Source organism: Crassostrea angulata, chromosome 9, assembly GCF_025612915.1.
Source record: "Crassostrea angulata isolate pt1a10 chromosome 9, ASM2561291v2, whole genome shotgun sequence".
Lineage (NCBI taxonomy): Eukaryota > Metazoa > Mollusca > Bivalvia > Ostreida > Ostreidae > Magallana > Magallana angulata.
This window is the reverse complement of record NC_069119.1, coordinates 4,242,730-4,256,572: the sequence shown is the minus strand read 5'-3', so window position 1 is coordinate 4,256,572 and position 13,843 is coordinate 4,242,730. Positions and strand designations below refer to the sequence as shown.

The 13,843-nt window shown below is 32.3% G+C and overlaps 2 protein-coding genes across 4 annotated transcripts; both read left to right on the top strand.

Annotated features, from left to right (window-relative positions):
- Positions 1 to 427: 427 nt before the first annotated feature.
- On the top strand, positions 428 to 5,054 carry LOC128163601 (uncharacterized). 3 transcript variants are annotated; one of them, XM_052827227.1, is made up of 7 exons: positions 428 to 605; positions 728 to 815; positions 1,188 to 1,325; positions 1,671 to 1,744; positions 3,093 to 3,244; positions 4,184 to 4,434; positions 4,971 to 5,054. In XM_052827227.1, the coding sequence occupies exons 1-6, from the start codon at positions 428 to 430 to the stop codon at positions 4,394 to 4,396; spliced, it is 843 nt and encodes a 280-aa protein (XP_052683187.1). In that variant the 3' UTR covers positions 4,397 to 4,434; positions 4,971 to 5,054. The 3 variants fall into 3 exon arrangements, with proteins under 3 accessions (XP_052683187.1, XP_052683186.1, XP_052683188.1); XM_052827226.1 differs by having other exon boundaries at positions 4,184 to 5,054; XM_052827228.1 differs by having other exon boundaries at positions 437 to 605; positions 3,111 to 3,244; positions 4,184 to 5,054.
- Positions 5,055 to 8,573: 3,519 nt separating this feature from the next.
- Positions 8,574 to 12,131, top strand: LOC128164205 (uncharacterized). The gene is made up of 7 exons (XM_052827961.1): positions 8,574 to 8,751; positions 8,871 to 8,958; positions 9,389 to 9,526; positions 10,007 to 10,080; positions 11,038 to 11,189; positions 11,667 to 11,871; positions 11,986 to 12,131. The coding sequence occupies exons 1-6, from the start codon at positions 8,574 to 8,576 to the stop codon at positions 11,835 to 11,837; spliced, it is 801 nt and encodes a 266-aa protein (XP_052683921.1). The 3' UTR covers positions 11,838 to 11,871; positions 11,986 to 12,131.
- Positions 12,132 to 13,843: the final 1,712 nt, after the last annotated feature.

Here is a 13,843-nt window from a genome sequence, read left to right as displayed (position 1 = left end):
TTTTTTGCATATATTATTTAAAGCAAATTGTTTGCTTTATAACTGTTGATACACAAAGCGTGTATATATAGTTAATTTCAAGAAAATTAAACTCTAATTATTATTCCAATAATGTTTACAATAATAAATTATGACAACCATCAACGATTGAACTTGAATATCATGCGATGCTATTTACTGAATAGTAAATAATGTATTTATGATTCAAATCATCAAATCCCATATGTGTCCGTTTCTCTGTTCAAACGTTCACACAATGCGTGGTCTTTAGTGTGATGTGGATCCTGACAATGATTCACTTCCTTATCAATGCAGTAAATTTAGAGGTATTTGCATTGCAGACCCTGAACGTGATGTAACCCAATCATAAATGTGAGTTCCTGTTTTTGCAGCTTCTTCGCTATAAATTCCCACGCTCAGCAAGTGAATGGGCAGTTCTTTCTTTAAGACCGAATACTTTATGTTAGCTTTCTGTGTGAGACTTAACATGAATATGTCTCTAGTCACTATTCCAGTTTTGTCTTTTCTGTGCCTGTTGTGCTTGGTGGGACACAGTCAAGCTCAAGTTAACAGCGAGGTCGCTAAAGATGTTGACATGAATAGCTGTAAGTATATAGCTGTACTACTACTTATCAAAAACTTTCATTTCAAATTTTGTAATAATCTTTTCCTTGCATCTGTGTTGTTTATTAACAATTATTGAATTTTTAACAAATTTCCTTTTTAGTGAAGCCACTACTTTTGACAGAGATCAAACGAAACATCCAGTCATACTTTAGGCGAACACATAACGATTTAATCTACGAAGTCAGAAAGTAGGTAACGGAGAGAGAGAGAGAGAGAGAGAGAGAGAGAGAGAGAGAGAGAGAGAGAGAGAGACCGACAGACAGACAGACAGACAGGCAGACAGGCAGACAGACAGACAGAGAGAAAGAGAGAGAGAAAATATGGAGAGAGGATATAGACACAGAAAGAGTGAGAGACATAAAAAAGAGTGGAACATAAAGAAAGAGGGAGAGAAAGACGAAGACAGCGAGATTGAAAAGACATAAGAGAAAGAAAATAGAGAGCGAGAGTGAGAGGCCTGCTGTATGTTTATTCGTCATTATTTACAATGCCAGTACAGTTACACTGAATGCATGTGCATTTATACAATACTTCAATATTTTTTTCTTTTTTTTTTCAAGCTTTCAATTAACAGATTTCGTACCACCAAGAACTTACTTGACTTTGAGAAGGCGATTTCCACCTACCTATGAATGGATTGGATTTAACGCCCAAGTGTACGGGAGATTTGATTGGTTCTACGACTACAGAACTTGGTGGTACGTTGAGTTGTACAAGTTAAACATTATATATGCTGTGAACTGAACTATATTGTCAATACAGAATTTACCTCTGACACTTAAACTTAACTAACATTGTAAGGCGTTATATTTGAGATTCGAAAATTATTGCTGTACTAAATGCATTTTTACCTTATACTAAATATTAAAAGAATATAAATATATTGAGTTTATATTGACCATTCATCTACTTCATGTATACGGAATAATGGATGAGTTATTCATTGTCTAAAAGTCAATCTGTTTTTATTATTAAAGTTTTAATATAACCAGAAGACTGAGATTTGTTAAGCAATATGATGACGAGAGCTTTGTCAATTTCAGGGTTCAGCAGAGTAACAGAGGTCTGGCCAGCGTTGCAATAACAAGAATAGGATTCAGTGTCTACATCACACGGGGTAATTTTACTTCACGAAAAAGTAATGACATTCTAATCATTTAATATTTATTCGTTTGATGAGATATCGGCGCTTCTGATTGGTTGAAAAATTTCTTTGATACCTGCATCAATAAAATTTTTGCCGGATCTACTTTTCTCAACTGTTCTGATCTAACACTATTTATAGAACGGTAATTTCCAAGATAAACAATGTCAACAAAATGTAAAGTTGCGTCTGTTTTATTGTCAGCAAACAAAATGCAACCTTGTGAATATAAAAACTTGAAAGTTTAACCTTCAAAAATAAATAAAACACATTGTTTGATTCACGAAATAGAAAATTAAGCGTCTTCTCATGATTTCGTCTGCTTGAGATCAATCAACATTTACAGCGAGGCTGGCTGTTCCTTTTTGCAGGAATATTATAACGAACATATAGGCCTATAAACTTTCACGGTAACACTGCTGTTCAAATTTGGTAACGATAATTTTTTTAATTTACACACGTAGATGATCGGTCATCAGAATAAGCGTCGTAAAGAAAAGCTATGAGTACTCAGTAATGCATCAACTCCTTCGGCGCATTCCAAGCGGCAGATATACCATTAAAGTACATCACTGGCTATCTAGTTACCACAGCGTTTACAAAAGTCGCTTATACATACTATTCTTTGTCGACATATCAGCTATTTTCGTCCACGATCGCCTTTCCTTGGATGGTTATGTCCAGTTGCATATTCCAGCGATCTCACATGAAAACTAGTTTTATTACGAGTTTTTCTGCACAGTGAATAATATCACAAGCTATCGCATGTATTTTCCTTTCGTTCTCAATTCAGCCAGTTCAGATTTTAACTCACTATTTGTGTTTAATCCATTAATTCAGCACAATAGCTCTGCTTCAGCTGAAGGCGAATCCATTTTGAATATTGTTGCTGTTGTTGTTTTGTATTCATACGCGCCACTTCATTTACATTATTTACATTTCTGATCAATGACACTTCACATTTTTTTATTTGAAAATGTTTTATTAAATGATAAGAAATGAAGATAATAATTTTTCTATTGATCGACGTATCAAAGAAAAAATTGACCGGAAAACTTTTTCATCAATGCGCTACGCGCATTGATGAAGTTTTCCGGTCAATTTTTTCTTTGATACGTCGATCAATAGAAAAATTATTATCTTCATTTCTTAAATCACTATCAATGCTAAACATTAAGGAAACAGTCATAAGAAAAGAAGAAACTATACTAATCTCTGACAACAGTTAATAAAACAGACAATTTACGCTGGTGCAGGCAGTTTTTAGTTTATTGGCTAAGAGTCTCACTTCATATCCTGGATATGTTATTTGAATTCACAGAGAGAGGTTTTATCACAGCCGGCTATTGCACCAGCAAACGACCTTCAGTCGCCATCAGAAGTAGAGACTCTGGCTTGAACTGGTTGGATTTCTATGTCATTCAGTTACTGGAAAACGAAATTGAAACGCTCCTCACTGGCCCTGATGGTGTTGTGAGTACAACCAATATAATTATTACAGTTTTAGGTCAAGCTTTTTAAGACTTTAAAAGGTTTAGGTGATAGTCTCCATTTAGACTTACTTAATTGAACACCTTTAAACAAAGAGACTGAAAAATGAATAAGAAAATCTTCACATTGGAAATCTCACATCTAATATTTTAAAGGTCAATCTGGGTGCAAAACAGTTTTATATGTAACGTTATGAGGACGTTTTTAGATGAGGGACAAGCAAAATCAATTAAATTGTAAAAACGTGTTAGAGATAATTATATCTATATATCAATAAAAAAAAATTGTGAATTTTGTAAATATTTAAAAATAGTACACATGTAACTTAATGCTAGAATTTATTTGGCACTTAAACATGAGGAAAATAGACAAAAGGTTGCCTCTAAATATCAATGCAAGACACCCATGCATTTTAGGCTCTCCTAATAGCAGAATGCAAATAAATCAGCCTTATTAATTTATGTGTATTTTCAAGAGCAAGTTCTTAGACATCGTTTTACAGTGTTTTCAGACTACATTCGCCAGTCTATCAAAGAGTTATATTACCCGCTGAAATTCCGCACGCCTAAAATCTGGATCTTTTTGGAGTTACCTCCCTTTATTTTAGAGTCTCACAAAATTAATTTTTAAAAATTTTTGACATAAATTTTTCATGTATTTGAAAGATAAATCTTAATTTTATGCAATTTAGAATTAAAAAAAAATTAATTTTCATGTATACATGTACCACATAAATATAGCAGGAAAATCCCTGCCCATAATGCTTTTTCCCCCAGAGAAAAGCCCCCTGGATTTTATACGAAAATGTGTTTAAGTACCTCTGTTGTGTAATTTAGTGACCCCTAATCCTACCTTATCTTATTAATTTAGTTTTAAAGCTGCGGATTGCTTTTATTTTTTTTGTTAATATTTTTAATATAGATCTGTTCATATGTCAGAGGGTTTATAGAACGTCAAGGAAGGGCCGTTTCAGACATGATTGATGACAATTTTGGGGGTATAGATATTACTGGCGGAGGAATAGATATCACTGGCGGAGGAATAGATATCACCGGCGGTGGAATAGATATCACTGGTGGAGGTAAAGATATCACAAGCGGAAGAGACGATTCTGACGACGAGTTCGACGATTAAATGTTGTATACAAAAAGGGATCATAGAAACATACAATGGTGAGATTTTACAGACATTAAATGGATTCTGAGTTTCGTTTGTCGTGTTTCCTTTTGCATATCCTCTGTGATATACAATCGCAACTTCTCTGGCCTTTGCAGCAGAGCTTTTAAAAGTATCTCGAATTCACTACAATGACCAGATGTTAGAATTTTATACAGAATAAAGTCGGTCCCCATCAATTTAAGTAACGGCTGTACAGCCGTGTACATCTCTTCTGAAGGATACATCACTTGATTTGATAAAGTACTAAATACCACATTTTAACAGAAAATAACATGTTCTTTGTGTATTTCGACTTCCATAAAATTGGAGGTGGGAAGAGGTTGTTTAAGCTTACGTAATATATTCGACCTCTGCCAGAAATTACCATTGAATGCATACTTATTGTGGAATTGTTATGCTTCTTTCGCAAAATTTCGTTTTTAATTGTTTCTTGATGTTATCCAAGTTTTCTCTTTTAAAAAACGTTACTTATTACAATATGTATCTTCATAAATTTTGATAAATGTTGAAAACATATATTTCATTGCAGGATTGTCATTGAAAATTGGAAAAAAAACACAAAAATGACACTTTGTAATAGTTGATGTTTGAAATAAACAATCTACAAACTATACATTTGATTACCTTGTATATCATAAAACAGTGGTAGATGTTTCATTTCATAGTAAAATTTATAAAGTACTGGTAGACTACAACAGACCATTTAAAGTAAAAACAAGTCTGCCTCATTATTGTTTGCTGCCAGAAATCGGCGATACCAGTGCGAGGTAAATTCTACGTGTAGAGATATAAGCAATCGTTTACTGTTAAATACATCATAAGAATTTTTAAAAAAGCCTGTATATAACGTTTATTGTTTATTTGTTCACCGATGATTCAAAGGGCATTGTTGGTGTAATCAAATCAACAAAAAATTAAGAATAAAACAATGTCATGTAATAACATATCTTCGGTTGTCTAATAGCAAATAATATAAAACTTTTTATTCAATCTCTGCACAAATATGTCTATTGCCGACAATATATGATTTGCCTTGCCGGTTATGAGATTGATCAACCCAATATATTTCCGTAGTCAGTCAATAACAAATCTAGAAGTAATATGCTTTCGATCGGACTGAACTCTCACACTTTCATTGGTTTCAACATGACACGTGACGTGTTCGATTGGTTGAATTTATATTCGGCAATATGGCCGGTACTTACTTAATTCGACATGGTATAATATTTGATACAGAATCCCCGCTCTGTAAGTTCTTGAACAATTTGGAGTATTTGTCCATTGAAATCATGTTTAAACATTAGAGTAGTTTCCTTTTAACATTACATCACTTTGTTTTTTCTGGTCTGGAGCAGAATAAAATAGCAGCGTCGAGGTTTGCTTAAATTCTTTAATGGAAAGGAAAAAAGTGTATCAAGTATAGCAACAAAACAATGAAAGTGAATAGTGGTGCAGCAAAGATTTTAAAAGACATTCTGAAAGGTAAGAATGAGAATTTTGAAGAGTTCAACAGTGTAAAAATTGGACGAGATGTAAGGCTAACATGGATTTGCGTTGATCATAGCTACTTGTGAAATTTATGTATCACTTCATAGTCCTGGGAAAAACAAAACATTTACTAGGTTTCTTACTGACTGACTACAAAAATATACTGGGTTTTTCAGACTTATAGACGTCTGTGAGACTGATCAATTTACAATATATTTCTGTAGTCAGCTAGTAACAAGCCTAATGAAACGGTAAAAATAAATTTGTGCTATCGACTTTCCTACAAATGTTTTACATATTCATATATATTCAAATTGTTATCATGCATAATAAAGCCAATGTTAAACGCAATCGTCATTTTTTCTTTACAAAACAATTTTTAGCATAAAACTCGAGACTTAATATATAACCATACAGTTTCTAAATATTTTAATGTTTGAACTATGCAGAGGAATATACTTACAACTGTAATGTGGTGCATCTAGTTGTATTTACAGATGGTCAAAATAGAAATAATAATTTTTGTAAAAGCCAAAACTTAAAACCACTTATTAAGACGTTATTTTTTTCTGTTTTGACACAGTTTCTCTAAATGATATAACTCTCTGTGTCTGATCTTACATGGACAATTTTTACACTAATAAATACCCTTTATGGATCATTGTAAACTGAAGATTGGTAGTCCCGATTAACAAAACTAATTTAAGTGAGTCAATTAAAAAAGTTACAGAATCATGAATAATATTTTTCCTGGTATATTAGGGCAAGACAATCCTTTAATAAAAAACATTTATAAAACGGTTATACAAGTATTTAAAAACAAGCAGATCAGAACCAATTAGGCTCGCATGGTAGAAAAAATGTTTCATATTTTAATGGTTTTCAAAATTTCTTATCGAATACATGTATACTAATCCCATCAAAACGAACTATTCCCACTAAAAGGCTCGGTCAAGTAGAAGTATATAACGATGTTTTAGATAGCTTTGAATAAGATGAGTATACTAATATAATACAATTCATGTAAATCTTCAGGTAAACATGGTGTTGCATTAACTAATCTTGCGTAGTAAATATCAAGTGAGGCAGAAGACAGAGAGATTTGATTTTTGTTTAACTGTTTATGTTGATGTGGGTATTGGTTGACATCTGATACTGAATTGGACATTAACAACAGAATGTTGACAGAATTTAATTTGTTATGATGAACTGAAGGTGTTTGTGACGATTTATATCATGCTTTAGGTTGTCTTATGATTAAAACTATTAAAATTTGTCATTTAGATGTAGTTTATTGGTACAATTGCATTGGTAAAAAAAGCTATACCATTTCAAATGACAAAAAACACTTTCCCTTCAAATAAACAAATTTTCGTCTTAAGAAGTTGTGTTTACTTTTTCTTTTTAACTAAAATGATTATATTTGAATAAATATGGCATTATACAATTATAAAAGGTTTAATTATTGAAATATTAAAAATCTAAAATTTACAGATTGTTGTTTCATGGGTGTTATACAAATTCGTGTCGCTTTTGAGTGGATCAGTCTGTCAAACCACATCAGGTTAAATCAATTTTTAGCACTGATTGCGGGCAGAAATGGGTAAAATGCTTTTATGTTGGAAACGATGAGGAATAAGACATTTCAAAGACAGCCATATTCGCTATAAATTAATCAATAATGTCTTTTACAATATCAATGTAAGCGTAATAAAAAGTTTATATATGTTTATTTAAATCGATGTACAATACCAACCCCTTTTTACAATATTATTCTAAGGAACCTACTTTACTTGTATTTCTTATCGAAGTCTTTAGTTTTATTGCATTAATGTAAGAGCGATACATGAAAACAACGCTCGTTGATAAAAAGTTTCTAGCCTTGTCAAATTGTTACTATTGTGACATTGTTCATAAATGAATGTACACTAGCAAATTTATTTGTTTTAAATCATTGATACCAGAATTTTACATAGGTTTCTATAGGAACACGCTAAATATTCTCAAAAAATAAAACATTGCTGACTTTTATGGCTCACTGATTTAAAAAAGGATTAAAATTTGTAAGAATAAAAGAATATTTCAAACAAATCGATTTTTTTTTATAAAAATCAAATCACTGTTTTAGGGGTTTTAATATGTGAAATGCTTTCTTCAAGAAATACTGTGCATTGTGTTTAATTTAGAATATATTGAGAATTTTAACAAACTACATTTTTTTTGCATATATTACTTAAAGCAAACTGTTTGCTTTATAACTGTTAATACACAAAGCGTGTATATATCGTTAATTTCAAGAAAATTAATATATAATTATTAATACAATGATGTTTACAATAATAAATTATTACAGCCATCAACGATTGAACTTGCATATCATGCGATGCTATTTACTGAATAGTAAATAATGTATTTATGATTCAAATCATCAAATCGCATATGTGTCCGTTTCTCTGTTCAAACGTTCACACAATGCGTGGTCTTTAGTGTGAATGTGGATCCTGACAATGATTCACTTCCTTTTCAATGCAGTAAATTTAGAGGTATTTGCATTGCAGACCCTGAACGTGATGTAACCCAATCATAAATGTGAGTTCCTGTTTTTGCAGCTTCTTCACTATAAATTCCCACGCTCAGCAAGTGAATGGGCAGTTCTTTCTTTAAGACTGAATACTTAATGTTAGCTTTCTGTGTGAGACTTAACATGAATATGTCTGTAGTCACTATTCCAGTTCTGTCTTTTCTGTGCCTGCTGTGCTTGGTGGAACACAGTCAAGCTCAAGTTAACAGCGAGGTCGCTAAAGATGTTGACATGAATAGCTGTAAGTATATAGCTGTACTACTTATCAAAAACTTTCATTTCAAATTTTGTAATAATCTTTTCCTTGCATCTGTTTTGTTTATTAACAATTATTGAATTTTTAACAAATTTCCTTTTCAGTGAAGCCACTTATTTTGACAGAGATCAAACGAAACATCCAGTCATACTTTAGGCGAACACATAACGATTTAATCTACGAAGTCAGAAAGTAGGTAACAGAGAGAGAGAGAGAGAGAGAGAGAGAGAGAGAGAGAGAGAGAGAGAGAGAGTAACACAGAGAGAGAGAGAGAGAGAGTAACAGAGAGAGAGATGGACAGATGGATGGACAGAGAGAGAGAGAGTAACAGAGAGAGAGAAACAAAAGAGAGAGAATAACAGAGAGTAAGAGAGAGAGAGAAAGAAAGAGAGGATAGAGACACAGAAAGAGGGAGACACATAAAAAAGAGTGGAACATTAAGAAAGAGGGAGAGAAAGACGAAGACAGAGAGATTGAACAGACTTAAGAGAAGTAGAAAATAGAGAGCGAGAGTGAGAGGCTTGCTGTATGTTTATTCGTCATTATTTACAATGCCAATACGGTTACATTGAATGCAAATACATTTATACAATACTTCAATATTTTTTTCTCTTTTTTCAAGCTTTCAATTAACAGATTTCGTACCACCAAGAACTTACTTGACTTTGAGAAGGCGATTTCCACCTACCTATGAATGGATTGGATTTAACGCCCAAGTGTACGGGAGATTTGATTGGTTCTACGACTACAGAACTTGGTGGTACGTGGGTTTGAACAATGTACTAGTATGCTATAAACCTTACTGCAGAATGTCAGTGCAGTTTAATTTAAAATCAACATACAATTTGTTATTGAAGTGACCAGTGTTCTGTTTACACTTTAAAATCGCCTAGAAAATGAATACTTCAAATGTCATTTATTTATACAAAATTTCAAATCAAAGTAAAACCAAAATTGTGTATTTTAATTTGATCAGCTGAACTTGAATACACATTGAACACACATTAGTTTCTATACACAAATGTGTAAATTAACACACACTGTTTCTTCTCGGTGCGATTCATTTCTGTATGCCATTGGCGCGTTGGCAAAGAAAAACTTCAAATACGCAATTCAACTTCCAAATGTGATTCTAAGTAAATTTACAATACCTCCATTCGTTTGAAGATGTAGACGAATTCTTACACTCAACTGACTTTATTTAGTGTATTTTAGTGGATGAACGTGTTGTAAATTACAGGGTTCAGCAGAGTAACAGAGGAGTAGCCAGCGTCGCTATAACAAGAATAGGATTCCGTGTAACCCTCACTCGGGGTAAGTTAGAATTACAAAAACGTGCCGACTTTCTTTTAAAAATGTGTAAAAAAAAGTGGTTCTTATTAACTGTTATAAAGCATGGCCAACAATTAATAAAACAGTCAAAAGGAAAGATGAAAAGCGATATGTACAATTTTTAAACCTCAAATCAATAGAACATTACCTGATAAGGAAAGATAGCAAAATGTATGATATTTATGTAAGTCAAATAGATAAAAAAAAAATGCCATTTCGGATTTTAAAAAATTATTTCCAAAAAATGCTTCCGTGAATATGGACAAAGGCCACAGACGGATTCAAACTCGTTATCTGTGGTTCAGATGCCCGATATGGTGATATTCATCCAAAACAATTGATTCACACAGTTTAGCAAAATATTCTAGTCGCCATATTGTAACGAAGTTTCAAGGAACTATAAGCCTTGATGAAATGAGGTTTCTTAAATCCTCCTGCCATTTACAGTTTTAGAGAAAATTAGTCAATAACCTCAAGCGAACTCAAACGATAGAGCTTCATTAATCGTATAGATTAATACTGTGTGTTGTTTAAATTCAAAGACTGAGACGTACTGGAGCTCCATTGATTAAATATTTGCACTATGTCTTATTTAAATTCAGAGGTGCATGCGTTAGATTTGGCGGATTATATGTTGTTTGTATTCATATAGAGAGAGACTTTATTACAGCTCCAATGACTAAATCTCGAGATTTGTACTATTTGTTGCTTGAATTCAGAGATACACTGCAACAGGTTTATCATAGCTCCATTGGCTAGATATTAGACTTTACTACTTCGCGTCGGTTGACAATGGTTTTTTTTCGGGGTGTCAATTTCAACTGTTACCCTCCCAAACAGGCACTATTTATATATTATTACTATATTTGAATTGACCAAGAAAGGTTTTATCAGATCTTTCTGATTAGTACTGTATATATATGTTGTTTGAATTCACAGAGAGAGGTTTCATCAGAGCCGGTTATTGCACCAGCAGACGACCTTCTGTCTCCATCAGAAGTAGAGATTTCGGCCTGAACTGGTTGGATTTCTATGTCATCCAGTTATTGGAAGACGAAATTGAAAGGCTCCTCAGTGGTAGCAATGGTCTGGTGAGTCTAATTAAAAAAAAATGTTACTGGGTTTTCTAAGCCCTCTGATCTTAATATAGTATGGTCAGGAGGGTTGAGTGGTCGGAGCCATTTCAGACCAGTATGGTTTCTTTGGAAAGAAAATCAAGTTCTTTACAAAGACATAAGAAGATAACAAAATTGTGGAACTAAATTATATGGATTTATTCTTTTCCATTTATTGTTAAAAGCTGAAAAAATATCCCACATCTTCTATTTAAGGTAGATCTAATAGGTTATTGGATGACATGGAAGCCATCTCTAAATAAAATGATTCGGTTTTACATTGTTGTTTATTACTCTTTTATGGTTTTATTCTTTTTTTCATGTTTGTAAACATCAGAAAACTCATCGAACGTTACCGTTTATTTTAAGTTTGAATCTTTATAAAGTAAGGTTAATCTTTAAGACTTGGTGTCACTGAATTATTAATTCGGGTTTTTTTTTATTTTTTCATAGATCTGTGCATACGTCAGGAGTTTTATTGAGCGGCAGGGAAATACTGTATCAGGAATGTTGGACGATAAGTTCGGGGGTATAGATATCACTGGTGGAGGAATAGATATTACTGGTGGAGGTGAAGATATCACTGGTGGAGGAGACGACTCTGACGACGAGTTTGACGATTAACTGCTGTATACAACATGGATAGGAACATACAATGGTAAAATCTGGGATTTCCCTCCACACAATAACATTTTTAAATCTCGTTTGTCAAGTTTCATTTTTCAAGTCTGTTTATGCAAAACAATTGTTGAAATCCTTTATTCCATTGCAGAATTGTCATTAGGAACTTGACCAAAACCAACTAAATGATGTCGTTTCATGATTGAAGATTGAAGTAAATTAAATAGATAATGCTATGGAATAATTGATGCTTGAAATAAACAATTTGTAAAATACACATTTGTTGACCTTGTCTATCACAGAACAGTTACATGGTATTTTGACAAAAAGGGAGATATGCGGCCATCTTCAACATGAATAAGAATGTAAACATTTCTTGAACTGGCTTGTTTCTGCCAGAAACTGACCAAAACTGTTGGCACAATATATAAAAGCAATAAACACGAATTCATGCGTTATTTTAATTGAAAAGTATGCATACAAGAACAGGACAATACATTTTTAATCACTTAGAACAGCTGTCGAACTGCGCAGCTACAGACTAATTTGAAGGTTTAAAAATATATGAAATAGGTTCATTGGTGTCCTCTCCACACACATTTGTTGAGAAAATGTCTAAGTTTGCTTATGTAAATTGAAACTTTGTCTCGAAGTAAGGTGCCATATTCTTAAAATTGGCCTCAAAAACACCAGATATATTTGTGTCTATGGAAGTACATTGCAGATATATTTTCATTGAAATATGATGTATACCTTTTTAAATTAAAATAATTTAATTCTGGTTGTAACACGCTTTCTGATTGGTTGAAAAATTTATTTTATATCGTATAAAGAATGTTGCCTACGTCATAGTAAGACTAACGTCAAAAACGTATCAATCCGCCTGACGTTACGTTTGAATTTTGTACAATTTGTTGTCATTTTATAGATAAAATGACTGTTTTTATCAACAATCGATAGCAAAAAAATTAAATTATAAGGAATGAATTCACTATTTAATAGTTTTATACGATATAAAATGGTTTGGAACAGTTTACGCTTTTTTATAAACCGCTTCGCGGTTTATAAAGCGTAAACTGCCCTAAACCATTTTATATCGTATAAAACTAATAAATATTGAATTCATTCCTTAAGACAATCACTTTTTAGACCCCTATCCAACTTCAAAAAAGAATTTACTGTAATTTATACTTATAGAACTAAAAATAAACTCCCATAAAACAAACATAGGACAGGTATAAAGATGTATATCAAATTCTAAACGGACTGTTCTGAATTGACATTTTTTTTAATAAAAACATAACGTCAATGTGTCTCCATCGACTACTAAGTATAGACTGGATTTTTCTTGTAAACTAATTGTGTATTCTATAATAAATATAGTATCCTTTCTTTATTATAGGATTGTCTTTAATAGGCTGACCAACGCTTAATGAAATTATGCTATATAATGGCTGATAAATGAAATAAACAATCTGCAAATACACACTCGTTGACATTGTTAATCATAACAAAATGACTTGGTATTTATGAATTTAAACTTTAAGATGTCGGACGTAAACTGTAGTTGCTTCCGGTAACCTGATATAAGAGCGGTTGTCCTTAAATATTATGAGATGTTGACAATCGTTAGCTTTTAAAAATAGATAATGGCCGAATCAGTTCAAGTATAAAACTTCACTATCCGTCAAAATACCGTAAAATGTTCTCTTTTTTTGGATAAAAAATTAAGCCAATATAATAAATTAATTACCAAACAAACTATGGAAATTAATGGTGTATTGTAACAGCTCCTACTTCAAAGATTTTTTCAAACCCAAGAAAAAAGCAAATTTATAATATAATTAAATAATTATTAAGTTAATGACCTGAATATACTAGTAAACATTCATACTCACTCATGGTCCCATAGAGAAAGTTGTTATAGTTAATCTTATAAATGGTATGAAAATTGAAACTTACATGCATACAATAGCAGAACATTTTAAGGGTTAAAATGCAAGTATACA

Excerpts from the sequence above, each read along its gene's own strand:
- LOC128163601 (XM_052827227.1), top strand. The coding sequence starts at position 428 with ATGGGCAGTTCTTTCTTTAAGACCGAATACTTTATGTTAGCTTTCTGT. Across the intron at positions 816-1,187 it reads TTAATCTACGAAGTCAGAAA|CTTTCAATTAACAGATTTCG; the intron begins GTAGGTAACGGA and ends TTTTTTTTCAAG. Across the intron at positions 1,326-1,670 it reads TACGACTACAGAACTTGGTG|GGTTCAGCAGAGTAACAGAG; the intron begins GTACGTTGAGTT and ends TGTCAATTTCAG.
- LOC128164205 (XM_052827961.1), top strand. The coding sequence starts at position 8,574 with ATGGGCAGTTCTTTCTTTAAGACTGAATACTTAATGTTAGCTTTCTGT. Across the intron at positions 8,752-8,870 it reads AGATGTTGACATGAATAGCT|TGAAGCCACTTATTTTGACA; the intron begins GTAAGTATATAG and ends TTTCCTTTTCAG. Across the intron at positions 10,081-11,037 it reads CCGTGTAACCCTCACTCGGG|AGAGAGGTTTCATCAGAGCC; the intron begins GTAAGTTAGAAT and ends TTGAATTCACAG.